We start from the raw sequence: 27,891 nt of genomic DNA on the forward strand, positions 1-27,891 counted from the left end.
CTGGCCCAGCCAAGGCTTGTTGCCGTTGGCCATGGGAGCCTCAGGCTGGAATCATTCTCCTGAAATTGGCTAAGGAAGCATGAGGGACAAGCCACTGGGCCCAGCCCAGCCTGTGTGCCAAAGTCTCGCAGCAAGGCCCACAGATCCTGCCCCTCTGATGGAACCCCCGGCCGGCCAGACCTCTTCTAACAGCCAAGGCAGAACCTGGACCCTCTCAGGCCCCTGGGCAGGGTCATGACCCCTCACACACCACCAGAGGAGGGTTGTGTCTCCCTTAAGGTCCCCTAGGGCAGGGTCATATCCCTTCTGAACTTCCAGAGCACTCAGTCCCTTTTCCCCCGTGTCTGTGCTGCTCCCTCCCACCTCGCCAGCGTTAGGGCAGGAGGCTGTGGGGCCGTCACAGCCTGCCCACTCTGGGTGGGTGCGTGGGGCCCGGCTCCGTCTTTGTTCTCGACTTGCAGGTTGATGGTGGCCAGGGCCATCTCTCTGACGCCGCTGGATGCCCGGAGGCTCTGTTCTGAGCTGAGAATTAGGCTCTTATCCAGCCTGGGGGCCTGGCCTCGGGTTCCAGGCACCACCAGCCGAGTATGTTCCTTCCAAGGGTCTTCAGAGGTCCCTCTCCCAGTCTGGGTGTGGGCAAGACCAGCCAGAGAGGGCAGAGCCTGTTCACATGCCCAAGGCAGGTGGGAGCTGAGGCCCGCCTTACCGGCCCCACTTGGGATTCAGGGCAGCCCATGAGGTTCCAGACACCCTGGCCAAGGAGGCTGAGGAGCTGGGGTCTCTCAGTGCCCTCCGCCCTGCCTGCCTGCGCCCAGCTCGGCTGGTGTTTACGTGTTCCCTGTGGCTTGGCTGGGCTGGAAGGCCTTGAAGGGAGAAGTGACCACCTGGTTTTAGCCTCTGCTCAAGGCAAACAGGGTCCTGACTGCCTGCCAGGCCCCCTGAGGGCTCCCACTTCCTCTGCCAACACCTGGATGGCGCAGGTGCTGCTCGGAGCCTCTCTGAGTGGGCAGGCCGGCCCTGGCCTGGGGGCTCCAGGTTGAAGGCCAGAGGGCCCTGGCCTAGGGCCTTGGACTGGTGTAAGGTCCAGTCCTGCCTGGACATCCTAGAAAGGGGGAGGCCTGGCCCTGTCCTAGGGGGTATTAGTCTGAGGGGTGAGCACAGCCCTGTCCTGGGATGGAGGTCCCTGGTCTGTGGGATGAGGCTCAACCCTGCCCTGAGGGAACCCAGTTTGAGAGGAGACGCTCGACTCTGTCCTGGGGTCTCATAGACCGAGGGAAAACACGTAGCCCTGTCCTAGGGGTACCCAGTTTGGGTGTTTCAAGGTGAGCTGGCCTCATGGACTCTCCTTCAGAAGCCTCCTGAGAAGGAGTCTGGGTGAGAAAATGGGGCTCTGGGGCTCATCCAGCTAGAGGCCTTGAGGACTGCCCTTGGGGTGGGTGGGATGAGTTTTCCAGAGGTCCCGTAGCTTTGAGGCCTGAAGAGGGGCATCACACAGACCCCTGCCCCCCGGGACGGGGATGGGGGGGTGTCTTTTTTGACTAGGTCTCCTTCTCCCAGCCAGTGCTTCATGCAAGGTCCTTGCTTCCTGCTACCTGCTTCCCACAAGGCTGCCTCTCCCCTGAGGCCTGAGTAACCACCTTCCGCCTCTCCAATGACATGGGGACTCTTCTAAATGTGGCTCAAATGCTGCTCTCCTGTACGGTTTCCAGTAGCTTCCAGCATTCACGGGAGTCCTCGGTGCTCAAACTGGCTGAGTGGCCCTGCGGGTCCTGGCCCACATCTCTCCCAGCGTTCCAAGCACATCAGGCCCCGTGAACCCCCCACGGGTGCACCAGGCCTTTGGGCCATCTTTGCCCTACCTGCCATCTGGAAGGGCCGGCAGGGCTGGGCCCGAGGCTGCTCTGTCTACACCACCCACCACCTGAGTTTGCGGTCCCGGCCCGATGACCCCTCGCCCAGTCCCCAGTGGGGTGGGGGTTCTGTTCGAGGTGGGGGGCGCTTTCCAGATGCCGAGTCCACAGAGAACAAAATGGTTAGCGCTGGCGATGAGGGAAGGAAGGGCCAGGCAGGGTCACTAGCTGGTACGGGCCCAGGGGCAAGGCTGGCCTCAGGCTTGAGAAGGAAGCTTGTTCTGGTCAGAGCGTGGGGTGGTTCCCAGCACCGTCAGGCTGGTTCCCAGCATGAGGCGAGGAGAGCCTGTGTTGCCCTAGGGCCCAAGACTGGGATGGGAGGGGTGCAAGGAACGCAGCGGGCGGGTGTTGGAGAGGGGCGCTTAGTGGAGAACTCGGACCCCCCCCCCCGCCGTGAGCAGGTGTGTTGAGTCCCGCAGGCCCAGCTTCGCCACAGTTCCTGGCCCGAGCACAGACCTCAGCCCATGTCTCACTTGATGGCCTCAGCACGCCCCCTGCCCTCTCAGTCTGGTGGCCAGAGGCCTGTCAGATCCAAGGTGGGGGCTGGGGATCCTATGTGGAGGTGGTCCCTGAGTACCCCAGCCCCCAAGGGACACAGCATGGCCACCAGACAGGAAGGAAGGGGCCTGGAACAGGGCCAGGGACCCAGGGACTTGCTGTCCGTCCTTGGCGAACAGTGAGGGGGTAACAGGTGAAGAGTCAGCCGAGGAGCCAGGGCTTCCCCCGCCCCACCACTGCTGCCCCGGGGCCTCGGCAGGAGCATCAGAGGCGGCAGCTGGAGCTGGTGGCAGGGAGAGGCTGCGGCCCAGCTCCCGCATGGCTCTGCGGGGCCCCTGTGTGACCCTAGCAAACGGGGGCCACTCTTGGGCTCTCCCAGGTCTTTCCTGCTGGACTGTGCCCGGGCCCAGGGACTGGTCTGTGGCCCCTGGAGCACCTCCAGAGGTAAAACCCAAGAACGTCTCCATGGCTCCCCCCCCCCCACCCTCAAGCCCCAGCTCAGACCACAGGAAGCTGCACACGGCTTCCTTTTCCCTTTTCTTTCTTTTTTTTGTTTTCTTTTTTTCCTCTTTTGTCTTCCCAGCCCTAGCCCTGAGCGGGCAACCGTCCAACCAGCCATCTCTTGGTCCGTCTGTCAGCCCTTATGCCCACGGGTCCAACCCTGGCTCGGTCCCCGATCACATGACCGTCTCCCACTCCTCCTGCAGTAGGGCTGGCGGCCGCTCCGGCGCCGAGGCCTCCTCGTCCAGCCCCGAACAGGAGCCATTGAGAAACCCGTCGTCCTTGGGAGCAGCCGCGGCAGGTGGTGTGGCTTGGAGGATCGGGGCCCCTGGCTTGGTGTGGCCGGGGAGTGGGGGGTGGCCGTTGGTGGCGGTGGCAGCAGCAGGCAGCAGGCGGGGGCTGAGGGGCAGGCCGAGTCCCGTGCGGGGGCCTACGTTGGTCACACTCGTGTGAGACACCATCGGGCCGTAGCTGTAGCTGCTGCTCCCGCTGCGGGCCTTACGCTTGAAGTCCAGTGCCAGCGTCCAGCGGCTCCAGGATTTCTTGATCTCAGCCTGTACCTGCGATGGCCCAGAGGAGGCAGAGCGTCAGGTAGACCCCTCCGCCCCACGTCTCCCCTCCCCAGCCCCAGCCGTGCCTGCATCCCTGCCCCTACGACACTCTGCACCGAGTGGAACCAGAGGCGTGGGGTGTTACTGGAAAATTCCAATGCCAAGCAAAATCCTGTCATCCTCAGAACACGGTGCCTCCCTGCAGGCAACTGACACACCCTGAGTCCACAAGGCTCAAATGGCCCCAGGGGTGGCTGAGTCGTTTGCTCCGGATTACGGAGCATTCAACCCGTGGGGCTGGGAACACGCGGGCTCTTGCCAGAGAGTGAGGAGCCCGCAAATCCTAGCACATCCTGAATCATCTGGAAAGATTCTCTGCCTTCAGAATGTCCTCAGGGCTGTTCTCAGAGGAGCAGAGGAACCGGACAAGAGAATGAAAGGACCGGATTTGGGGAACCCTGGCCGTTCCACGTCACCCCCGCTTTGACCCAGGGCTGCTCCCCCTCCCACGCTTACCTCGCCATTGCAGAAACAGTATATGATGGCGACAAAAAATCCCTACGGACAGAGGTACATGGGGTCAGGGCCCAGAGGCTGCACCTGCTGCCCCAGCCCAGCTCCCCGCCGCGCCCTCCCCCTGCCCCCCACCAGGCAATGGCCAGGCCTGCGCACCTGGAAGGAGTTGAAGAGCATCTCGTAGTGCATCTGGACTTGCCAGAGCGTCCCTGAGACCTCGGTGTACGGCGTGGCCATGAACACGATGTAGTGGACGCCGAAGAGCGGCATGAGCACCAGCGTGGACTTGAGCAGCTTCCTGGGCCAGCAGGGGCAGGCGGCTCAGCGACAAGCCGCCGCTCCCCGGGAGGCACCGTGCTATCCACACCCACCTGCCTGCCCCCAGCTCTCAGGCTCCAGGAGCCTCGAAGGGGCCTGCGGCCCTGGCCAGAGCAGAGAACGACCCAGCTAACCTGGGACAAAGTGTTCATAAGGGCCCTTAGGGCCTGCACCTGCTGGTCCCTCCAGGGACACTCACTTCCCCCCAGCCTTCCCTCTTCACCCCACAGCCCTTTCCTCAGAGTTCAGCGGAGCTGCCGTCCTCTCGAAGCCATCCGCTGCCCACCTGTCCCCTGGACTCGCTATAATCAGCTCTTCGAGGAGGGGTCTGGGTTTGCTCCCACATCCCCTGCAGACCCCAGCCCTGAACAGCCCAGGTTGGCTCTGGGGTGGCCCCAGAGACTGGGGCAGATCCCATGACTGCTGGGTGAGGCCAGCCAGGGAGTCAGGAGCCGGGTGCTTCCCTCTACACAGGCTCATTCTTGGGGCCTCTGTCTTTATTTTAGTGCACGGTGCTGGGGTGTGATGACCCCGGTGTCCCGAGGAGCCTCGGGCCCGGTGGGCGCAGCTCACCGGTACTGCTGCCGCGTGTCACACCGGCCGGCATTGGTCTCCCGCAGCTTGGTGGCGAGCACCCGGACGATGTTGATAAAGAGGATGAAGTTGAGCTGTGGGAGGGAGGGAGGGAGGGAAGGCTGCGTCTCGAGGTGCACCATAGCAGGTTGGGGAGCGAGGGTCCAGGGACCTGAGGCCCCGCCCAGGCTTCCCCCCACCGACTGGGCGATACGGGGCTGTGGCGCTCCAACTCTGGGGTCCAGGGAAGCCCGTGTAGTCCCCATCAGGGGCTGGTCACCGGCACCTGCGGTGCTGCCCCCACAGCCCTGCAGCTGCCCCTGCTCACCACGATGGAGGCCAGGATGGGCACCTGAATGATCCACTTCTTGTTCCCGGAGCTCAAGTCCCAGCACCTGGTGGAGGCCGAGGCATCAGCTCCCACCCCCGTGCTCCCGCCCCGGGCCTGCCCACAGAGTGGCCCCAGAGCGGGTCTGCTCTGACAGCAGCTGGCAGGGATGAAGGACGGGGGGTGTTGGGTGTGGCCAGGCCCAAGGTCCCCCTAAAACGTTACTTTTGAAGCAGCCTCCTCTGACCCTGAGAGGGCATCTGGCTGAAGGCTGGACAGAAAACCGAAGCTGGGTCCATTCAGGCCCAGAGCACAGGAAGCCCCTTCCCATGCTTCATGGAGGAAGAGGGTGCCAGGCGTATTTCTGACCTGTACCAGAACCCCGAGGCCCCCCTCTCCGCCCGGACCTACCCGGTGTTGGCCAGGGTGGCTCTCACGCTGACCCACACAGCCACGAAGATGGCAGGCAGACCTGTGGGCGCAGAGCAGGTGGTGTATGAGGGATCGCAGGCGGCACCCACGGTGTTTCTCCCCTCAGCACACCCTGCCAGGCCCATTCTTCTCATCCTTAATGACCCCCGGATGATCCCATCACTGTCCCTGACCCCCCTCACCCTGGGCCCAAGGGCTGCTTGGTGACACAGCCACACACGGGCGTGGGCTGCTCTGCTCCTCCCGCAGCCTCCTCTTGGGGCTCCTACACTCAGGACCCAGTTCAGCCCTCCGCCCTCATCTGGGTTCGGCATCTCCTGCCCACGCGTGCAGACCCGCTGGAGGACCTCACTAACTTCCCCATGCCCGGTCCATTCCTCCCTTCCCTTTAGGCTCTGCTCTGGGAGTTCCTATGGGGAAGGGGCCTCGTATCAGCATTTTTCTATCCCAGCAGCCCCCCCCCCCAACAACACACAGACACCCAGTTTGAAAGGTCCTAGCCCCATGGATGAGGCTATGTGACAATGACAGTTGTCGTTCCAGTCTGAGTGAAAGCCACAGGGGAACCTCAGTGTTCCCAAGCCCGAGTCAGCTCAGATGACACATGGTACCTCTGAGTGAGCTCTGCCTCTAGAAGGGAGCCTGGGTTCCTACTCTCCACCCCCTCACGCTTTGTTCTGGGTCGGGTGCACCATTGGGAGGGGCAGGGTGGGACCCGTGTTTATGGTGGGAAAAAGAGCTGTGACTTTGTTGTGTCACCAAGTTCTGTTGTTCCAGATCTGTGTGTTTCCTGCCCACCCTGACACCCTCTAGCTCCAGAGTCCAGGTCAGTTCCTGGGACCAGGCCCAGGTCTCCCCCCCAACCCCAGGGCTTGCTGTGGGGGAGGTCAAGGTCAGAGTGTGTGCCAAGGGGCTGTGGCTGTTGACCCGAGAGCTTCTGGGTGCTGAGTGCAGGGAGGGCTTCAGCCGCTGGGCCTACCCCTCCACAGTCTGGCCAGTTGCCCCGGAGCCCAGCCAAGCTCTGGAGCTGCCAACAATAATGGACAATTATCGGTAACTCAATCCTGGAGCCCGTGGGGGAGGAGTGCAGAGCCCCAGCAACCCATTCTGCGGAGGGGCTGCTGAAGCCCTGACAAGGCCGAGAGTCTGGCCTGGGGCTCTGCGTCATGGCTCCTGCAGGCTGGGTGGCAGTGGTGTGGACAGCTCCATGCGGTGAGGGGGCTGGTAGGGAAACAGGGCTCACGGAGCAGGGAGTATCCCAGACCTCAACTCCAGCCCTAGCGTGACCTCCGACTCACCATCCCACTCTGATCCTGAGCTGAATCCTGGCCTGGGAACACTCCCTACCTCTCCTGGCTGAGCCCAAGCGCCAGGTGAATCTGCCTCCAGGTGAGCCCCAACCCCAGGCTGAGCCCAGGGGCGAATGCTGACTGCAGCCAAGCCCTGGCACCTGAGCCGGGGACGGGGTCAGACTCAGAGAAGGAGGTGGGCAGGCCACCCACTGGCTCCCCCACGTCTAGGTCGGGAGAGGCCGTGTGGGTGCCTCACCCTTAGTGCCCCTTTGACCCTGCTGCCCATGGTCCCACCCTTGCCTGTGCCTCTGCCCGCCTCGCCCTCGTACCCCAGCCGAAGACCGTGAAGCCCCACAAGTACTTCTTCTCTGAGAAGAAGGCCATGAAGATGAGGCTATGCAGGTACAGCCCCTCCACAAGAATCCAGTAGTAGTTGGTGGCCAGGAAGTAAAGGAAGAAGGTCACAGCTACCCTGCAGCCCGCCTAGGAGAGCAGCTGGTGTCAGCCAGAAGGCCGGCCTGCATCTGGGGAAGTGGGGCGATGGGCTGGGGGATGGCTGGGGGCTGACTGGTCCCGCGGGGAGGCAGGGCCGGGCTCTGGTCAAGAGCAGAGCTGAGGAGCCCGAGGCAGGGGGAGGATGTTGCCAGGGGCAAGAAGGCACTGGGTTGGGGGGAGCGGTTGGGGCTACTGGGCTGAGACAGGAGTGCTAGTGCAAGTGCCGGGAGGGCAACAGTCACAAAGCCCTTGGCGGCAGGGCTGGGGAGCTGGGCGGAGGAGGGCTGCGAGGGACCCGAGAGACCCAGTGAGGTGGCCTCCAGAGGCTGGACGTCGGTGATAGCATGAGGCCGGCAGGGGGCGGGGGCGGAGCTGGAGGGGGCGGAGCGGCGGGGGGGGCGGAGCTGGAGGGGGCGGGGCGGCGCGAGGCGGCCCGGGTTCGGCCGCCGGCAGCGGGAGGGGGACACTCACGTAGCCGGCGGCGGCTGCGGCGGGCGGCGGGGGCGCCTGGGCGATGGCGCGCAGCTCTTCCTCGGTGAGGCGCTCGGCCTCATCGAGCGTGGCGCCCGAGTAGAGCACCGCGTCCTTGACGAAGATGCTCACGGCGCGAAGCATGAAGGACAGGAATAGGTGCATGTGGATGTAGTTGCGCGTGCAGTGCAGCCGCCTGCGGGTCGCGCGACAACACCGTGGGTGAGGGCCCGGGGACATGCGGAGGGTGGTCGGGACACCAGGCTGTGCGCAGCGCGGGGGCGGGGACGGGGAAGGTAGGGACGCCCCGCCCCGCGGTGGGGTGCGCTGAGGGGAAGGCTGGCACCCCCTTGGCCCCGCCCCCCGACCCGGCCCCGCCCCCTCGCCCTGCCCACCTGAAGTAGGCCAGGATGAGCACCGCCACGGTGAGGGAGGCCAGCGACACTGAGTAGCCCACGGTGTAGATCATGCCCAGGCGGTCAAACACCTCCTGTGCCGGTGGGGACACGCCATCAGACCCTGGGACTCCGGTTAAGGGTCAGAGGCCAGGTTGAGGTGATGGGAGGCGTCAGGCCTAGCTCAGAGGCCACCAGTGGGGTGGGGTGGGGTAACCTCATCCAGATCAGGGTGGGGAAGGGAAAAGCTCGCACCCGTTCACGAGTCTCATTGGTCAGGAACTTGACACATTCGCTGTAGTTGGCCCATGTCCGGTTATGCCCAGGCACCAGTTCCCAGCTGCCATTGCGGTCACAGCGACGGTAGGCATGGCCTGCAGGCCCATGGGGAGGGTCAGGGCAGGCAGAGAGATCTGGAGCCCTGAGATGCAAGTCCTGGCACCCCTGTAGTCCCCACCCTACTCCAGCCTGCCTTACCTTTGTGATTGAAGTCATAAATGTAGTCGGGACAGGGAACGGCCACCACCTCACCTGGTGCCCCCAGCGGCCAGCAAAGGATGTGGTCCCACTCGGGCAGGCAGGGGCGCCCTGTGCCCACAGAGACAGACAAGGTGGGGGACACCAGTCAAGTCCATGGTTAGTGACCCAGAAGAATGAACACACCTGTGGTCGCTGGCTCCCTCAGGGACAGGTGTACCCCAGGACTGGAGAACTCAGGCCTGGAGTGTTCTGGAGAGAATGTATTGAGCCTTACTATCTACTGTGTCTTGCATAGAATTGAATCCCTGGCCTCACAGAATTCACCCACAGTCCCTGTATGCGGGTACTGGCACTGGCCCTATTTTCTAGATTGGATGGTAGAGGCCCAGAGAGGCATGTGATTTGCTGGGGTCGTATAGCCCAGGGCCCTGCCCTCCTCAGGTGACTCAGCCCCTGGTCAGGCCTCTCTCTTTTTCCTCTGCTCTTGGTCCCACCTCCAGGTGTCCCTAGAGAAGAGCAAGTGCCCAGACTCACTCCCTCAGCTGAGAATGCTCTCCATGGGACCCTTGCCCAGGATCTGGGGCAGGAGGCAGGAGGTCCAGCTTCCAGTCTGAAGAGCTGCTGACCTCACCCAGGGGTCTACCTTCCTTCCTTCTAGTTTCTTCACTGGGTAGCCAGGATTGACTAGATCAGCCCATCCTTCCACCACCATCCCAGACCACCCTAAGCACCTGCTATGAGACTCCAGTGATCACGCGTAGGGGGAGATATAATGCCCCAAATCGAAGTGGTAATTGTGGGATTTAAGACAGGGTGATATATCCTACTTGGGGACTCCAGCCTTACAGCAGAGATACTAAGTGACCTTGGAGGGTCCCCAGCCTCTGAATCTTCTGCCTTCCACTCCCCCGCCCCCCTGCTCCCTACGTTCTCTCTGCAGGGCTCCAACCACAGGACTCTCCAGCCATCCTGGAAGGCTGCCTTGATGGCTGGACCCACCCCAGCTTGGTGAAAGGCTCTCTGTCCTGGGCACCATATTCCCAGCCCCGCCTGGCTAGGCCCACAATTCCCTCTGGTCCCTGGGGAGCCACAGGGTGACCACAGCCTCCCAGATGTGGCCCATCTGGAATCTGCTGCCCACCCAGCCGGTTCAAACCGGCCCTGTGGCTGCAGCCTGGGCTCTGCGTTTGTCTCTCCTTACCTTCCTGAGGGACAACACAGCCCTGCATCTCCCTCCCACTCTTCTCTTGTCCCCTCCTCGCCCCACTGTCTCAGCCCTGCTGCTCCGTGTCTATAGCCCACTATCCTATGTGTTTGGGCGCCCCCTCTTCTGACACACCAAGGCCCAGTCTCAGTTTATGCCTCCCGGTCCCCTCTCTGTCTCTCCCTGTTTTTGCACCTCTCCCTGTCTCTCTGTCTCCCAGGTTCTGTGTCATCTCTCTCCATGGGATGGGCCATAGCCCTGGGTCCGCCCATGGTGGGTAGCGCGGGACAAGTTCTCTGTCCAAATCTCCTGGGGATCTGGCCCCGTCCAGCTGCCAGCCCCCTGCGCATGATACCTTGTGGGCTCTGTGTCCTCCCAGCCTCTCCCCTGCTTTCCTGGAGAGGGGAGCAACGACCTCTTCCTTCCCACAAGAACTGAAGAGCATGAGTTCACACAGAGGCCAGAGCGGCGGGGTGAGTGGGTCCCGGCCAGTCTCAGATGGATGCCCAGGAGGAAGCACAGACGTACCTCGGTGCCTGCTGCCAGTGGGCACCTCCTTGTCCTCCTCAGACTCAGGGTAGAGCTTCCCAGATGCCTTCTCCTTCTTAGGCTTCCCTGACGTGGAGGCAGGTACCCATCCTTTGTCTGATTCCATTATGTCAGCTGGGGAAATCAGGGTAGTCATGGCTGTCAACGGTGCTGTGGCAGGAGACCCAGGGTACCCTCCCGCCTCCGAGGCACCCCGTTTCTATGGTGGGGTTGATCCCTGTAGCCCAGGCTGTTGGGAGAGCTAACAAGTGAGAAAGTGCTTCACAAACTGTAAAGCTCTTGTTGGGTGCAGAAGTAGGCAGAGAGCACGGAGACTGTCTACAGGAGATCAACTGGGAGTGAACGCCATGCAGGTATGGGACCAGCTAGTGGGCTGAATGGTAAGTGTGGGCAAGACATGGACAGAGGCAACATGCTCCGACCCAGGCGTCAGAGCCAGAGCCTGTGCAGGAGGCCAGGGCCCCGCCAGGGGGCGCAGGACAGAATTGGACAGTAGGGGTGATGTTAGCAGAGGTTCAACAGTGAAAATGAAGCCTGGCCCCGGCACCAGCACCGCGCAGCTCAGGAAGCTGATGGTGTGGACGACATGAGCAAGTGTGTGCAGGTGTCAAGGCAATTCTACCTACCTGTTCCCTGCCCTCGGATACTTGAGCTAGGAGTTCCCAGAGTCAACAGACTGGACAGAGAGCCCTGGAGGCTCTCTGTCTGAGTTGGGCTCGCCTTTCTCTCCATTAGAGAGCTGTTTGAGGTCTCTACCTCGCTGAAATTCTTCCTTGATATCTGACTTGTGCCCCTTCAGTGACAGCCCGAGCAGGGCCCGGGCTGTCCCAGGTCAGGGTTTGCGGCAACAAAGCAAAGTTGAGTGCAGACATCTCAGTTGGGCTAGAATGGCTGTGCCTGTTATCCTGTCTGATCCTGGGGCATTAGTAGGGAAGGGGGCAGCGGGACGAGGTAGAGCAGGAAGAGAGGGGCTCTATGAGGATGGGGCGTAGGGGGCGGAGATGCCTCCGGCTTCCACAACTAGGAAGAGCACTGGGTTCAAGACCCAGAGTTCAGGGGCCCACCTGACCCCCAGACCCTGATGTGACTGGGTATGGGAATCAAAGAGCCACCAGCGAGGCCAGTGGAGACAGGGCGGGGACTGCAGAGACCATGTGAATGCCTGTGACTATGAGCAAAATCCGTGTGCTACAGAGTATGTCACTATGTGCCCTTGGGTCCTCAGCATTCTAGGGGCCAGCTCCAGACAGGAAACTGCTCTCCTCGGCCAGTCGGCGGCGCCTGGGCCTCTTCCAGGTCGATGAGACTAATCAGACAGGCGGCAGAGGCCTGGATGAGTGCTAATGAGCTCCCATCTCCGCTTCCAGGAAGTGGACTCAAGGAAGAGACCAGCTGGAGATGGGGCAGGAGCTGGGAAGGCAGGTGCCCCTCCCACCTTGACCTTGGCAGGAGTCCCTGACGATGCTGCGCTGGTGTGCAGAAGCGCACCCGACCCCAGGTCAAATGCAGTCTCCTGGACAGTGACCATGACTCAGAGTCATAGATACCATCCCTACCCCTCTATCCTCCTCCCCGTCCAGTCCCAGTCCTCCGACCTTGCGACACCTCAGCCTTGTCCTCAGACCAGGTGGCCTTCTTCAAAGATCTACTTATTCTTCTGGACCTGCCTTGGATACCTCCTCCTCCAGGAAGCGGTCCCAGTGTACCCCTCTCAGGTCTCCTGATTCTGTTGTGTCTTGCCAGATCTAAGCCCTCTGGGGCTGATTCGGACTGTGGCTGCCTTTCTACTGCCCTGATCCCGCCCTGGGAGGGAAGGCTCTGCATTTCAGCCTGCTGACTTTGATCACAAGTCACCCCCCTTTTAAGTGGAAGCCCCCTCTCCTGGTGCGGGTTGGTTCTGCATCCTAGGATCTCACCCTCATTGGGCCCCTCCCCTCCCTCTCTTGACCTCGCCCCCAGACCCTCCTCCTCTGGCCCCGCCCCACCCGGCTCCGCCCCCACCTGGCCTCTGCAGGACTTCTTTGAGCCGCTTCTGGCACTGGGCCTGGGCGCGGTGCAGCAGGAAGATCTGCTCCTCTTTGGTCATGACGTCATCTGCATCCACCTACCAAGTTGAACGTCAGACTGCAGGCAGGCCTTTCCAGAGCACTGGCAGGCCCCACAACCATCCCAGCCTCCCTGACGGATTCCCCCCTTTCCAAAGACTCCTGAGTCTAGAATTTGGGAACTCTGCCTTGTGTTGCTCCCATTTTACAGATGAGAAGCTGCGGCTCCGAAGGGTAGAGATTGTCCCACCAGGAGGATAAAAGAGGGAGGGGGGATGTCCCCTGCCTGCCCGCTAGTAACCCTGCGGGCTACTATTCTCTGTCCAGTCTGTTCCCCAAGGGTACATGGGAAAGGGATGGAATGTCCCAGGATGGCTCTTCACAGGATCCTGTCTGTTGGGGACCTGGTGGGGAGAGGGGGCGGATAAAGAGTGGTGAACTCCAGGGAAATAAACCAGGCCTGGATTCTTTCAAGCCCTAGTACCCTGGGGGACCTTGGATGTCACCAATTTCCATCCTGGCCCTCTCCCCAGTCACTGCTTTCCCCAGTGAATGGTGAGTGCCTCGTCTGCTTCCACGCTTGCATTCCCAAGAGCTAGAGGTCCGAGGAATTGCTGGCGAGTGGTCTGGTTGGGCAGGCACTACTGTGCCGGCTGTGAGTGGGAGTCACCCACATCTCACTGCTTATCTGGAAGCTCCTTCCCCTGAAGCCGACCCTGCGTTCTGATGGTGCCAACAGGCCTTCGCTCCTGCTGTTCCCCCCGGAACGTCCTTCCTTCTCTTCCTTCCAAACTGCACACGCCGCGAACTGCCCGACACCCACCGGCGTCATTTTGAGGAAGAGAACAAGAACATCATGGGCGTCGGGGGAAGGGGAGGTCTCACCCTGAACATGTGTTCCCCTGACTTAGATTTCCAAGTGGGTCAGCGTAAAGGCAGGATGCTGCCCTGGGGACAGCTCCGTGTGACCAAGGCTAGCCACTTCCATGAGTGGGACCTAGAGAGACTACTACATCCCTCACATCCTCCTCCCCCTTAAGTGAGACTGAGTCCCCTCAGCCCCATCCCCCCGGGGCTGGGCCATGTCTATCCTCTTAGATCCCTCAGTCCCACGGCAGAGCCTGGCCCCCTCAGACCCTCAACAGGCAGAGCTGCCGCCCCTCAGCCGTCCCAGGACCCGTCCCCTGTCTGAGTGGGGCGTTGCAGGGCGGAGAGCCAGGGGGAGGCAGGGGAGGAAGGAGGCTGGGGAAGGGGCGGGTTGGCTGGGCGGGGCGGGTCAGGGAGCCTGGCTGCAGGGTGAAGTTAATTGACCGCGTCTCTCAGTGGCAGCAGCGAGGGCTTCCAGGGCCAAGGAGTCTCCAGTTGGCTCCTCCAGGCTAGGCTTCCGCTGGTTTCACTTAGCGGAGGCGCGTGCGCGTCTGTGCGCGTGCACGCCGTCCAGAGGCCCGCGCTCACCATCTGGCCGCGGGTGCGCGCTCGACCTGGGGCGCTGTCTCTGTGCGTCGTCACGTGGGGACTGTCCAGCATGTACTTGGGGGACGTGAGCCTCAAGTGTCTGGGAACACGCGTGTGTACCTGGGGTTCTGGGCAAAGGTCGACGTGTGTGTGCGTCTGCCAGTGTGTCCTGCAGCTGTCCCTAGCAGGCGTGTCTGTCGGTGGTCCGTGCCTGCGTGTCTCTGGAGTCTGAGTTGCACCCTGAGATCTCGGCTGGCTCAGTGGCTATGGACCCCCACCCCACACCAGGAAGGACTGGAGCAGATTCCCATGTGCTCTATTCTCCCCCAGCTTCAGCAGATTGGGGCAGAAGTAGCCTCACCCAATGGGGCTCGTGGGGGAAGAACTGGACCCACCCTAATCCAAGGGGCTCTGGCATTGAGGATCCAGGCTGCTGAGGAGTCTGGTCCCCAGTGTAGCAGCCCTGCTCACTTGGACCCATGATCACTCCCCTTCGCTACCATTTCCACCATTACAGCGAGTACCTCCATCAATAACTACCACCCGCCATCACCACCACCACCACCACCGTCATGACCTCGACCAACGACACCAAACACAACCATCACCATCCCCTATCACCACCACCACCTGCACCAGCACCATTCCCACCATGAGTACTAACTACCATTACCAGGATTATAACCAGCATCACCACCATCCCAACCATCACCACCACCCGTGCTGTTGCTGCCGTGACTCACCCCCACCACAGGTATCACCACCCCCTGGATAACCACTACCACCAGCGCCATCAAAGGCAACATTAACACCATCACTGCCGTCACCATTACTGCCAGCAGCCCCATACCCACTGTTGGTACCACCTCTGGCATCCTCTGATCCTTACTCCCTCACCACGGCCCCGTCCCCACCCCTTCCCCTGCCCACCTCCATCTCTGTCAAGACAAACAGATACTACACCATATTTTTTCCAGTTGATGGAAAGCTCCTGAGTGACTGAGGCTTCTACCAGTCTCCAAAGACTGGCACACCAGCCCTCCCAGTAGACAGACTGGTCCACCGATGTGGCTGAAGGCAGGCAGTCATGGGTTGAAAATGGCCCATTTGACAGATGGACAAAGGGACAGGTATGCTAGCTGAGTGATGACCAGGAGCTAACACCCACACTCAGCATCCGCCTGCCGCTGTTGGGTGTATCTCTCTGGAGCCAAGAGGAGGTGCCCACTGTTCTCTGGAGTCTGGTATCCATGGTGGGGCTGGGAATGCCCAGGGGAAGGGAAGGGATGTGCCTCCAGCACCCCCATGGCCCCCAAACTCCTCCATTCCTCCAAAGTGACGGAGGCCCCATCTCTGGTCTCCCTGGACTTGTAGGACCCACTTCTCTGTCCCCCAGTGATGGCACACTGCAGCAAGAGGAGTCTAAACCAGAGTCCAGCAAGCACCTACTCAAGGAAAGGAGGGAAGCTCTGCACCAAGTTCATTCCCACTTGCCTTGAAGGGCAGCTCCCCTGCCTGCAAGGTCCCCCTTCGCCACCCCCCTCCAGCTGCACCCTGTCCTCGCCTAGCAGATTCTGCTAGCCAGCACTGGAGCTTGAGGCCCATCGCCACCACTGACTGGCTCTGTGTCTAGGAAAGTTGCTTAACCCTTGTGATCAGGATGATCCAAAGGCTGTTGGTGAGGTTCAGTGAGAGCCTGGGCATGGGTGGGGGCAGCGCAGAGCTGGTGGCTATAACTGTTCCTGTTAGCGGCTGTGGCAGCATCAGATCATGGCTCTCCTACTCTGGTTATGGGCACCCCTCCTTCTGGGCACTGACGGTGGCCCCAGGCCGCAGACCTAGAGTGGCAGGGGGAGAGTGGGTAGATCACCAAGTCCAGGGGACCACAATGAAGGGTGGAGGGTGGGGAGCAGGGAGTACAGGAGGGCCTACTGGGTGAAGTGTGCCTGATGAACTTTTGGGAAGATCCAACCTAGACTCCCAGTAAGAGTCCAGGTCACTGCCAGGCCCCCTGGGCTTGGGGGCCAAGAGAGCTCTTGATCTGTCTCTGCCCTGACTGAGGACGTCCCGTGTCCTGGGGTTGAAAGGGGGGAAGTGCAGGCAGCTGATCCTCCTCCTGGCCTGGTGACTCTGTCTGCTGCTCCCTCTCCCCACTGTGCCCCTCTTCCCCTTCCTTGGCAGAGTCCAGGTCTCTCTGGCCCAGCTCCTGGTGCTAAGAACTCAGGCTTGCATCAGTTTACATCCAGAGGGCCTGTGGATCTTGGGTTTTGGGGGCAAGGGCTGAGGGACCCAGGGCTGGATCATGGCCTGGGGTCACCCACCACTCATGGGGTCACCCAGCCTGGCAGCAGCTGTTCCAAATGCCCCCTACATCCCTCCTATGGTCTTGGGTTAGGGCTCAGCTTCAGTGTTCCTCACTGCAGCACGCTCCCCATGTTGAACCCCCCAGCCCAGAGCCTCCCTGTGAGCTCAAGCGTGCACGGTATGCTGTTTGTGAACGTGCAGGGGGTGGGGCGATGTCCTGACCTCAGGCCCGAGTGGGGAGAATAGGGATGGGGGTAGCCTGGGAGCAATGAGCCGGTGTCTGGGGGTTCCAGGCAGAGTGCGGGTGAAGGCTGGAAGCCAGTCTGTTATTTACAAACATAGAAGCTGCTGTCCCTGGGAGAGAGTAGTGTGTGGTCAAGAGGCCCGGATGTGTTTCTCATTTCTTGAGTTCAGAAGCTCAGACAAAGAGAAAAGCCATCTGCTCACTACCCCTCCCCTGCGGGGGCAAGTAGCTCTTTCGACCTCGGCCTGCAGGGAAGCCCCACGGAGGATGGTGTCGTCGGAGTTGGGGGTGGGAGCGGTGTTGGCAGTGGGGGTGAGGACAGGGGGGAGGCAGCATGAAGGCTGCTGATGGTGATGGAGGTGTGATGGAGACAGTGGTGGTGGAGAGAGCCAGTTCCACGCCACTGACCAGAGGAGGGCCACTCCTCTCCGTTTTTCTCCTAACTGCCAAATTCCACACATTTGCTGTCTGTGATCCCAGACATGCCTACATTCTCCTCCGGGCAAAACTCAGAAGGAAATACAAGGGCTACTTCTTCAGCGGCCGACACCTCTGCCTTTGGGAAAGGGGCTTCTTCCACTAGATGCCATTAGCCTCGAGATGCCCTCTTGGATCATCTCATCCGTCCCTCTTCCCGGGTTCCTCCTGGTCCCCTGGGGGAAGGCGGCTGTGGGCTTCCCACTCACCTCCAGAGAAAGCGGACCTGCCTGGTCTCCAGCCATCCCTTCTGCCTGTTGGTGCCAGCCACTGACCCCAGCTCTTTATCCCCATCTCCTTGAACTTCCACCACATCCCCACCTTACGAATGGGAACACTGAGGCTCAGAGTCACAGTTAAAGAGAGGCAGCAGCCCAGGAGAAAAGACACAGCCCCAGGGACCCCCCTGGTGCCAGCCTCAGTCCCAGCATTCCTGAGTCCTCCTGAACCCTCCTGAACCCCATCAGGCAGTCGCCTCCCAGCAGAGCCTGGGAGGCTGGATGCACAGGGGGAATTCAGGTGTGGGGGCAGACAGAATGGGCATGGCATGGCGATGCTGGAGGTGATGGCATCTGGTGCTCAGCTCTAAAGGGACAGGGGACAGTGGTGCCTTGGGGTTAGCAGCTAGGGGAGGTTTACCTCCAGAAAAGGCAGAAGGAGTAAACCTCAGCTCACAGGGGACCCCCTTGTGACCTCCTGGCCTTCCTGCACCTCTTCTCCAGGTTCCACTACTGGGACCTGGGCTGGCACCCCTCGTCGTCTCCCGTGCCAGCTGGCTAGGGACTGCTCCCCGCCCCTTGCTGCCCTCTGTCTGTCCGGCTGGCCTGAGCAGGCTGGGACGGGCTCCCTGCCGGGGACACTCCTGCCCCGCCACCGCTGACAAGTGCTGACTTTTCCTCCCCCTCTCCAGGCCTTCCTGAACAGGCTGCCTGTGTTCAGGGCTGGGAGGGGCTGGGGGGGAGGCACTAGTGACGCCTCTCATCTTGGCCAGCGTGGACGCCTTCAGGGCAGGGATGGAGCGTAGGATGGCGGAGTTAGCTGCTGGACCCACTGGATCTTCACGGGCCGCCTCTACCTGGCCTGCAGGACCAAGGTCCGCAAGGATAGGATGGCTTAACCCACCCGTATGCCTGGTCAGCAGAGTAAGATCCCGCCAGGTCTCACCGTCGCACAAGGCCGGTCCCGGAGTTGGGGTTCTTTAGGGCTTGGACGTTTCCAAGTGTCTTTGCGAATCTGAGGTGAAACCCTGCTCTCTTTCCCAGTCACGCTGCATTTTGCAAACCACTTCAGGGGGTCTGCAAACCCCCCACGCCACGCCTTCTCAATCCTAGGGACTCTCTCCCTGAAAGAGCTGCCTTCCTGGTGTGGTGGCTGGACCAGGGAGTGTCCCCAGAAGGCCCACAACAGGAATCTGGGGGAGGCCGCTTGACGCCTCATTAAAACATTCCGAAGAAAACCCAAGTTCCCGGGAGGGCTCGGCCCCCCTCCTCCCGCTCTGTCCACAGGCTGTTCCCAGAGCTGGGGTGTGTGTGGGGGTGTTTAAGGGCAGGTGATAAAAAAAACCTTCAACAAATCAATACAAAAATGACAAATAACCCACAGAAAGATAAGTAACGACTCTGGACCAGCTCTTAGAAAAGGGACAATAGGCCAACGGAAAGTCAAAAGCTCACCGGTAATTGGCAAGAGACACCATTTTTGGCCTGTCAGAATGGCAAAGGTGGCACTACCCCATGAGACAGGGGTGTCGGGGGAGACCCTCCTGCTCACTGCTGGCATTGTGAGTCGCAACCCACACAGACGGGCTTTCTAGAGGGCAGTGCAGCCGTGTCCAGTAAAATGAAAAACGTGATGTGCTTCAGACCCAGCAATGACAGAATCTAGAAATACCCTACAGGGAAACTGTCACACAGGGGCACAAGATGGCATTTCCAGGAGCTTCCCCACCACCATCTGGAATCACACGCGCACACACAAAAAAGGATGCAGGAAAGATCTAAAGGCACCTTTGTAGATTTTGGAATACTATGCGCCATTAAAGAAAACAGATCTATATTTACTGACAAGAAGATCTCCAGGATACACTTTTGAGTAAAAAAAAAAAAAAAAAAAAAAAAGCACATGGCAGAGCCTTACCTACAGACAGATGCCATTCATTTAAAGACACACAGAAAACAACAGAAAAGACTGTCTGCTCTATATGGACACAAAAATCTTTGGGAAGATTTGGTATCTTTTGGAAGTAAACAGAAAAAGTTCTGGGAGGCTATCCCCATCCAGAGTGTTAAAAGTGGTTTTTTCTACGGGGCGCCTGGGTGGCTCAGTGGGTTAAAGCCTCTGCCTCCGGCTCAGGTCATGATCTCAGGGTCCTGGGATCGAGCCCCGCATCAGGCTCTCTGCTTGGCAGGGAGCCTGCTTCCTCCTCTCTCTGCCTGCCTCTCTGCCTACTTGTGATCTGTCTCTGCCAAAGAAATAAATAAAATCTTAAAAAAAAATAAAGTGGTTTTTTTCTAGAGGCGCACTGGGACTTGGGAGTCATCAAGGATGAATTCTGTTTAATCTGTATTATATGACTCTTTTATGAGAAAGAACATATTCAAGTATTAGTTCAATTAAACACAAGAAAATAAAAGTAAAACAACAGAAGGATTTTATGAAAGAAAGAAACAAAGAAACAAAGGAAGGAAGAAACAAACAAAGAAAGAAAAAAAAAGAAAAGGAAGCAAAATTTTGAAAACCCCACAGTGGGACATGGAGCTCTCCTGTCAGCACGATTCCTCGCCTCGGTTTGGAGGAAGAAACTCAGTGTGAGAGTGAGAAGACCTGGGTTCAAGTCCCACCTCTGCCACAGGAACCTCAGGGCCTTTTCCCATAAAACGGGTGGGTGAAAAGACGTATTGAGAAAACATTTATGACGGTTTCTAGCTCAGAATCGGAGGACAGTCATTGTTCAATACGTGGTGGTTCTTTCTGGTCTTTAAAAGAGGGCCGGTGGCCATACTGGCCCCGGAGCAGGGGAGGGGCCCCCTATACTCTTAGCCACCACAGTCCTTTCTGAGTGGGACCCGAGGTCACATCTCTACGCTCAAGGCCCACCCCCCATGCAGACCTGCTTCTTCTCCCACTGCAGTTTCTCCTTTACATGTACGTGCGCTGGGGGCGTCCTTAGGATGAGGCACCTCCAAGGATAAGATCACCCATTCGCCCCCTACTCATAACCTGTGCATCCATCCCCTCCTTCAAAATTTACTCCTCCTGACCCCCAGCCCACAGCTACTATTCCCCGTAACACAAGATGGACTGGCTAGCTGAGTGTGGCCACAGCCGGGGTCCTCCCAGCGGGACGCTCTTTGGTCCCGAACCCTGAGATCTCAGGAGATGTGAGCCTGCTCCTGGGGCTGCTGGGCAGGCAGCACACAGGTCTGGTGACAGGGGCTATTGGCTGAGTTTGGTGGGGTCGGTGGGCATCAGCACAGATCTGGGTGTGAACGGCAGCCCCTGGGTTCAAAAGCGGAAACTGGAGGCCGTCAGTCTCCCGCTGGTTCCTCTTGAGCCCGGGGAGCCCACAGGGTATGGGGTGATCCTCAGGCCACATCCTCCAGCTGTAAACCCAGGGAAGGTCCAGTTTACACATGGCCTGAAAATCTAGACACTGACACCCCAGCAAGGTCTCAGGGCAGACCCCGCCGTGGTATCCCTCCTCCAGCCCGGCCTTCATACCTGAACCATGGCTAAGGGAGGCAAATTCTTTGCACGTGCCTCAGCTTCCCCAGAAGTCAGTGCGGGGCCCTGGTGTTGGGGGGGGGGGTCCATGATCCCCTCCTCATGGAGACACAGAGCTTAGCACTAGACCGGCATGCAGTACAAAATGACCATAGGGATTGTGTGCTCCAGATTACTTTAAAAATGGGAATGGTAGCAAAGCCTTTTTTAGAGGGTTGTGGGGAAGATGAAACTAATACTGTAAAGTGCTTGGGACAGTGTCTGGCAAGTAGAAAGCACTAAAAAAGCATTTATTAAATAAAAATAAACAATTGACCTGGGGGCACATGTGTTCACAAATGCACGCGTGCACGCGCACACACACACGTACGCACGACTATGCTCCTGCAAGTCACGTGAAGACCCAATGCTTGGGACACGTGTGTCCACAGGGGACACACGCTTACACGGACCTACGCAGAGTCCCCGCGAGCCCCGCTCTGACACACAGACAGCTCTCAGCACACTCATGCCCATTGTCCTTCCTGTCTCTCCCAGCCTGGCCCAAGGGGCGGGTGGGGAAATGGCTCCAGGTCCTTGCATGTACATGTGCATGAGTCTCTGAGCCTCAGTTTCCCCATCTACAAGTCCTCGTAGGGGGTGAGGTCTCTGGCTTCAGGGAGCCAGGGTCGCGAGGGCACGGGCACCAGGGAATGGGGCATGCTGAGGTTCCGGAGGAGAAGAGAGCCTCACTCAGAGGATTTTTAGGCAAAAGTTCTTGCTGTTTTTTACAGATAGGGAAACCAAGGTGCGGAGGATAGCTCCCGGTCCTATGGGCCTTAGAGCTGGAGGAATCCCAGAACTCCTGCCTTCCCGCCTCAGGTTCTGCCTGGGGTGGAGGGGGTGGAGTTGATCAGGAGAAGGGGGCTGCCTGGCTGCCTGCTTGTTTCTCTAGAAGGCAGAAGCCCCCACCTGGGAGCTCCTGGGGAGGAAGCAGGGGCCTTGAGGTCGGACACACAGGCAGACAGCCTCCTCAGCCACGGGCTAGTCCCCTGGGACGGTGCTGCTCTGCGGTCTGATTGACTCCCCAGGTCCTGGCCCCCAGTTTCTGGTCCAGGAGGAGAAGGATGCTGTCCTCCGTACCTCCAGCTCTTGGCCTCTGCCAGTGCCTACTTTTCTCTGCTATTGTCGGTCTGTCTACTCCTGCTCTGAGAAGCTCTCATCTCCACCCGCCTTTGTCTCTTTTCTCTCTCTTGCCTTATCTCCCGATCTGCCTCTTCTTCTCCCTCTGGTTTCCCCTCTTGGCTCTGCTCTCAGGAGGGTATACATGGGGGTCCCTCACTCACCAGACTCCCCCTCCAGCATGTTTCTCCTGGAGGAGTGTTCTGTGAGGTCAGTTCCCTTCAGGAGACCTCCATCCTTCTTCCATGCCACACCACAGCCGCCTCCCTGGGCAAGGGCGTCCACATGTTTGCACGCATGTGATCGTGAGAGCTGGAGGGGACCCCTAAATCCTATCCCCTGCCTGGGTGATTCTGAGCTCAGACCCACAGCTCTGTGTCCTGGGTGGCGAACAAAACTTGCAGAAGACACAAGCCCAGGAACAAAGTCTGTGGGACCCTACATCAGGGCCAAAGCCCAGGCTACTGCTAGATCACACTGTCATCCCTTAAAGAGGACACAGCCAGAGTAGCGGTGCTCACAGAAGCAGAAGATAGAGGAACCCCAACCACAGATTTCCAGACCTGGATTCCGAACCCAGGCTTCAGAGCTAAGAGGACCATAGGCATCAGGAACCGAGTCCAGACACCCCAGAGACAGCAGGCACCCAAGCTCTCCTGTTGGAGGCGACGCTCGTCCAAAGTTCGAATTACTCAGGGAACCTAGACTCTGTGCCCTGGACCCACCCCAGGGACCACAGAGCAAGCCCGCAGCCTGTCCTGGAGTGCGGGCGAGGGACTTACCAGCGCGTATGCGGAGCTGAGCACGGGGCAGCAGAGCAGGAGCGCCAGGCCGGGCGCGATCCGGACGGCCCCCATCGCCACCGCCTAGGGCCCCGTCCCTCGGGGCAGCCGCCGCCGCCGGCCCTGGTGGTGGTGGTGGTGGGGTACAGAGCTGCGTCAGGCCGGGCTGCCCCGCCCACGCCCGGGCCTAGGGGACCCCGGAGGCCAGGCGGCCCGAGGCCCCGGGGCCCGGCGCGGGGCCCATGCGCCAAGGGCTAGCGAGCGAGGGAGCGCAAAGGAGAAAGAGAGGGAGGGAGGAAGGGAGGCAGCCGGGGGCCGGGCGGGCGGCGGGCGGGCGCCGAGCGCTGCGGAGCTGCCCGTCTGCCTCGGAGCGGAGAAATCACATCCATATGGCCGGGCCCCCCGCCCCCGGCCCGCCCCCCGCCCCCCCCACCGCGCCGCCTTTTCTGTCTTTTTCTTTTTTTCTTTTGGGGAACTGGGAGCTGCGGCTTCGCCCCACGCCCAGTGGGGGAGGGGTCGGGGGAGGGGTTGGGGTCGCGGTCTGCGGGGGGCGAACCGGGCTGTTATTTTTAGCTTCGCGGCTAGCTCAAGGAGGGGAGGGGGGGCGGGGCGGGGCGGGGGGCGCGTTTTGAGCCGCTCGGGGCGTGCAGCTTAGGGACGCGATCCCAACTTTGCAACGACACTGAGTCCTTCGGTGCTCGGGCCGCCAGCTCTCTGCCCCTCAGCCCCCTCGGACCCATCCTGCCCGCGGCCGCTTCCCGAATCCTCTCCCCATCCTGGGCCGGAGCCCCGCCTGCGCCCGCGCGGCTGAAGCACGCCTGCGGCCGGGACGCTCTGCCTGTCGGCCTGTCTGTCAGTCCGTCTCCAGCTCCCCCAGCCTTGGCCTCCGTTCTTCCAGCAGCCCCGAGCTCCGTTTCGGTCACTCCCTCGATCCCTCCCTCCCCTCCCCCTTCTCTCTCTCTCTCTCTCTACGAAAACATTTGCAAGTTTCCAAAAAAGCCACGGAGCCGAGCGGCGCGGGGCTGGCGGCTCCACCGGGCTCCGAGGAGGCGCCGCCGACTGACACCGAGACGGACCAGCCCGCCCGCCCCGGCGAGGCCGGGAGTCACCCCTACCCAACGCCGCCGCCACCCCTCGCCGGGGCGCCGGCCCCCCGACCCCGACTTACTCCGAGCGCGCCGCCGCGGCCCCCGCTTAGCCATGGATGTCGGGGACCCCCCGACAGCCTCCCCAGGACAGCGCCCCGTCCGCGGCCCCGGGGGCACTTCATGGGGCTCTCGGGATCCCCTCTGGCCGGCTTGGCCTCCAGCGCCCCCCGCCCGGCCGCCGCTCGGAGCCGCCGCCCGCCGCGCGCGTCCCTCGCCTCGGCGTCTGCCGCTCCCCCTCCCCCCGCGGCCGGGCGCCTCTTCCCTCCCCCGCGCCCTCCCTCGGCCTCTCCCGCCCCCGCACCCCCCCCCCCCCTGCGCCGCCTCCGCCACGGGTGTGCGGAGCGGCCGAACGGAGCCCGCTGCCCCTGCCCCGGGACGTTTCTCTTGAGGCCGCGCCCCGGGTCGCCAGCGGCGGGATGTGAGTGTGTAGGGGACGGGGCCAAGGGAGCTCTGACATCGGGGCCCGGGAACGGAGCCCGGGACGCTGCCGCCGCTCCATTCTCTTCTCCGGGAAGCGCAGACGTTATTTTTTCTGATCGGCCTGCCGGGGCGGGTGAACAGGGGCCTTCAGCCGCGAAGCAGGACCTCTGCACTGGAGGTACCCCGCGCGCCCCCGGCCGCGGCGCTGTCTGTGCGCCCGCGCGACTCCCGCTCGGGCTGGACTGGGGTCCCTGGGGAGGCTGCTGGGCCGCCAGCCCCGCTCCCGGCTCGGCCGCCACCGCCCTCCTGCCCCGCCCCGCCCTCGCCTGGACCCCCAGCCTCGGGAACTCCCGAATGGGTAGGTCCGCAGTGCTCTGGACCCGCCCCCGCCCCTGCCCGCGAGGGCTCACGTCCCTCTCCCACCCTCCCGAGTCTCCCCCGGGTCGGGGTCTCTCAGAGTCTTCGACCCTTCCAGACGCCTGCCCGGTCTCCCCAGCTCCGCCCCGGAGTCCGCCGCTCCAAGTCGCCAGACCCGGGGCTCAGCGGGGACCCCCGCTCCCGAGGCCCGCCTCCTTCTCCACCCCTTCACAGCCCCAAACAGTCCCGGCGGGCTCCGGTCCACCCGGGACCCTCAAGTTGGAGGAGGAACGGGAGGAGCCTTTGGGGGCAGGGGCGGGGTGGGGCGGGGTTACGTGCTCCGGCTCGGGAGGGGACGCTGTAGCGCGTAGAGGAAGGGGTCTGAGACCCTAAGTTCGCCACCTTTCAGGATCACGCAGAGAAGCTGAGATGCTGGGAAGGCCTGGGATGCCTGGAGCAGAGGGCTTTAAAGGATGGTCAGGAGGAAGCTAATGTGACTCTTGGGGCCCTTGGAGATATTATCTGGGCTAAGTGGCAGTCCCTGCTCACCCACTTACCGGTTGTGTATCCTGGGCAGGACGACTTCCTGCTGTCTGGGCCTCAGTTTCCTCATCTGTAAATCGGGGACTTGACCAGCTGATTCAAAGGGCGCTTTTAACTTTACTGTTTTAGTGCTGCAGAGTGTGGGTGTCCAGACCCATGCTGAGCTCTGTGGGCTCCCCAGACTCAGCCTGTGGAAATTGAGCCCCTCACAGCCCCCAAACCAGCCCCCACCCCATCTCAGGGATGGTCCCTACCCTTCATGTGAATGGATCTGCAAGCCTAAGGCCTAAGGCCACTGGAATCCAGCTCTAGCCAGCTTCTCTGGCAGCCCACCTTCCTCTTGGCCCAAACCCACCCATCTCCCATACACAGTTGTCTGCTTCCCTAGGAGTCTGTGGCCATATCCTCCTCTGGGCCCACTACTTTCAAGTTTCTTGCCCAGGTGATTAAGGACGATGCTGTCTGAGGCAGTTTCCTCCAGAGGTGACGCTCCCCAACAGGTACTGTCCTCTCGACTCCCGGCTTGCTCCCCACACTCACTCCCCTGCCCTTGCCTTTGGAGTTTACTCTGCTGGGATCATGGTTCTCTGCCTGGTGTAAAGAACATCCCTCCCTCTTTTTTTGTGTGTGACCCCATCTCTTCCATTACTTGGGGGGGGGCTGTGATTTGGGGGCTACCCACTGTGGTGTGTGGATTACTTGGGAACAGGGACAGAGGTTCAGGTACGCAGAGAACATCTGTGGTTCTTCAGTGTTACATTTTGATGGTCTCTGTTTTATGTCTCTGTTTCCAAGCTGTTCTACTCTGTTTTATGGCTTTATGACTGATCACCCCTGCCCTGTGGTGATAGGAAAAGAACATTCACAGAGTCACTGGGGCAATTGGGGTAAAACTGGGGACTGATGTAGGGAGTCCTCAGATCCGATACCAGAAAGCTTGAGATTGGGAAACCAACAGTATTTGTAGTGGGGAGGACCGGGGTGGGGGGTTGTGGGTAGGGCTGCAGAGAGGGGTCCAGTGGGCTGTGGGGCCCTTAAGGGTGTTCTTCTAGCTGTAACGCATGTGCCTCACCCCAGAGGTCCCTGCTGGATATTCCAGAACTGTTGGCTGAGGCAGATACCCTAAGGCACCTCCTGGCCCCTGGTTAAAGTGCCACCATGGAGATTGGGTGTCATACATTAACTGGTAGCACCCCAGTGCCTGGCAGAGGCAGCCAGCCCTTTTTGTCAGGCAAGCCCCAGGGCCCCAAGGGTCAGTTTCTGGTCAGTTTCAGGGACATTTGAAAAGGTCTGATTGGAGTCCCCTATGGGGACACCCATCTCTAATGGGGACCTAGGAGGAAGAGCCAAGATCCCTGGAGCTCAGAGCTGGAGAAGGATCTGGGCTCTGGCCCAGTGGCGCTAAACTGGACTCTGCTGCTGTGAGTAGGGGTCTGGCCAAGCTATACAGACCCTAGAGCTGGGGTGGGCCCCAGACTCAAAAAGGAAAGACAGAGGTTCAGCTCTCAGCCCTGCAGCCTGGCTTCAGACCCTCAGAAAACCCCTTGTCCCGTTCTGGGGGTTCTCTGGAAAAACTGGCCTGTAAACCCTCAAGAGTTCATCTCCCAACCTTAGCCCCAAAGTCAGCTTGAATCCCCATCTCAATCCTAATCCCATCCTGAGCTCCCCCCACCCATGTGGAGCCTTTATCCCAGTCTGACCTCTAATCCCTGGCTGAACCCTGACCCCAGGCTGAGCCTCCACCAAGCCTTAATCCCAGGCCGCTCTCTGGTTCCAGGCCCCTTTGGAAGCTTTTCAAGGCAAGGGGCTGGTAGAGGAGGGGATGGCCAGGCCATCAGTGAACCAAGGTGCCACTTTTATAGCCATTTCGGCTGCTCATAAACACCCCCCACCCGGATGAGTCACTGGAGGCTCCCACAGCAGCTGGTGGGGCAGCCCCCTCCCCTTGCAGCAGGAAGCCTGGTTTTCTCACCTCTCAGGAAGGCCAAGGGAGGGAAGCTGGGGGCACAGGGGGCCGGGAGGCTCTGTCGGAGGCAGGGAGCACTCCGGGGGCACCTGGAGGTGTGGGCTTCCTGTCACAGACTCCCTTCTACAGTAACGCCAGAACCACAGACATCCCCATGCAGGCATTCCTTGTGGGCCCCACAGCATCACACAGGTAAACACACACACACACACACACACACACACACACACACACACACAGGGGTACCATGGCCTTGCCTTGCCCCTCCCGGCTGCCCTCGCGTCCCAGGCTTGCCTTGGACCCCACTCACCTAGAGCCCACAAGGTCTTCCAAGCAGGGCCTGGAGACTCAGAGCAGGCTCAGGTTGGCCATGGAGAGGCCATGGATGGTTCTAGCAGCTTCTGGGGCTCAGGCCTAAGCAAGGATGTTGCTGCTAGGGACAGGAAAAGGCCTGAGTGAGAGCTTTTGGTTCAAAAGAATAATTAGTTATTTTTTACCAAGCCCTGCTCCAGCCCAGGACTTTGTCCCAGACCCCTAGTGGGAGAGAAGAGGCAGGTCCAAGTGTTCAGTGCCCTGAACTGGGCCCTCCCCCACCTCCATGGGTGTGCTTGACAGGTGCCCAGGCCAGCTTGGCTCATCCAGTGGCAGTGTGCCTCAGTGGTCCTCTCCTGGCCTCACCAAGCCTGTCTCCAGCTAACTCTCCTTTATCTATTCCTGTGTCCCTGTCTGCCCCTCCATGTCTCAGAAATTTCA

At 60.6% G+C, this 27,891-nt stretch overlaps 1 protein-coding gene across 6 annotated transcripts; it reads right to left on the reverse strand.

Moving 5' to 3' along the window:
• Positions 1-2,943: 2,943 nt before the first annotated feature.
• PTH1R (parathyroid hormone 1 receptor) lies at positions 2,944-27,604 on the reverse strand. 6 transcript variants are annotated; one of them, XM_082705318.1, is made up of 16 exons: positions 27,449-27,602; positions 25,187-25,242; positions 22,705-22,827; positions 12,515-12,617; positions 10,493-10,627; positions 8,758-8,868; positions 8,536-8,654; positions 8,281-8,375; positions 7,886-8,081; positions 7,249-7,402; positions 5,607-5,667; positions 5,196-5,262; positions 4,868-4,962; positions 4,133-4,274; positions 3,977-4,018; positions 2,944-3,469 (listed from the first exon to the last, which is right to left on the reverse strand). In XM_082705318.1, exons 3-16 carry the CDS (start codon positions 22,777-22,779, stop codon positions 3,086-3,088), a joined length of 1,779 nt encoding a protein of 592 aa, XP_082561444.1. In that variant the 5' UTR covers positions 22,780-22,827; positions 25,187-25,242; positions 27,449-27,602; the 3' UTR covers positions 2,944-3,085. The 6 variants fall into 6 exon arrangements, with proteins under 6 accessions (XP_082561444.1, XP_082561447.1, XP_082561446.1 ...); XM_082705321.1 differs by lacking the exon at positions 25,187-25,242 and having other exon boundaries at positions 27,449-27,604; XM_082705320.1 differs by lacking the exon at positions 27,449-27,602 and having other exon boundaries at positions 25,187-25,265.
• Positions 27,605-27,891: the final 287 nt, after the last annotated feature.

This window comes from Mustela nivalis (genome assembly GCF_964662115.1).
Source record: "Mustela nivalis genome assembly, chromosome: 1".
Classification (NCBI taxonomy): domain Eukaryota; kingdom Metazoa; phylum Chordata; class Mammalia; order Carnivora; family Mustelidae; genus Mustela; species Mustela nivalis.

Coding starts and splice junctions, on each gene's coding strand:
- PTH1R (XM_082705321.1), bottom strand. CDS start 22,779: ATGGGGGCCGTCCGGATCGCGCCCGGCCTGGCGCTCCTGCTCTGCTGC. Junction 8,082..8,280: donor CTCATCCTGGCCTACTTCAG/GTGGGCAGGGCG, acceptor CGCGACCCGCAG/GCGGCTGCACTGCACGCGCA. Junction 4,019..4,132: donor TGCTCTTCAACTCCTTCCAG/GTGCGCAGGCCT, acceptor CTCTGTCCGTAG/GGATTTTTTGTCGCCATCAT.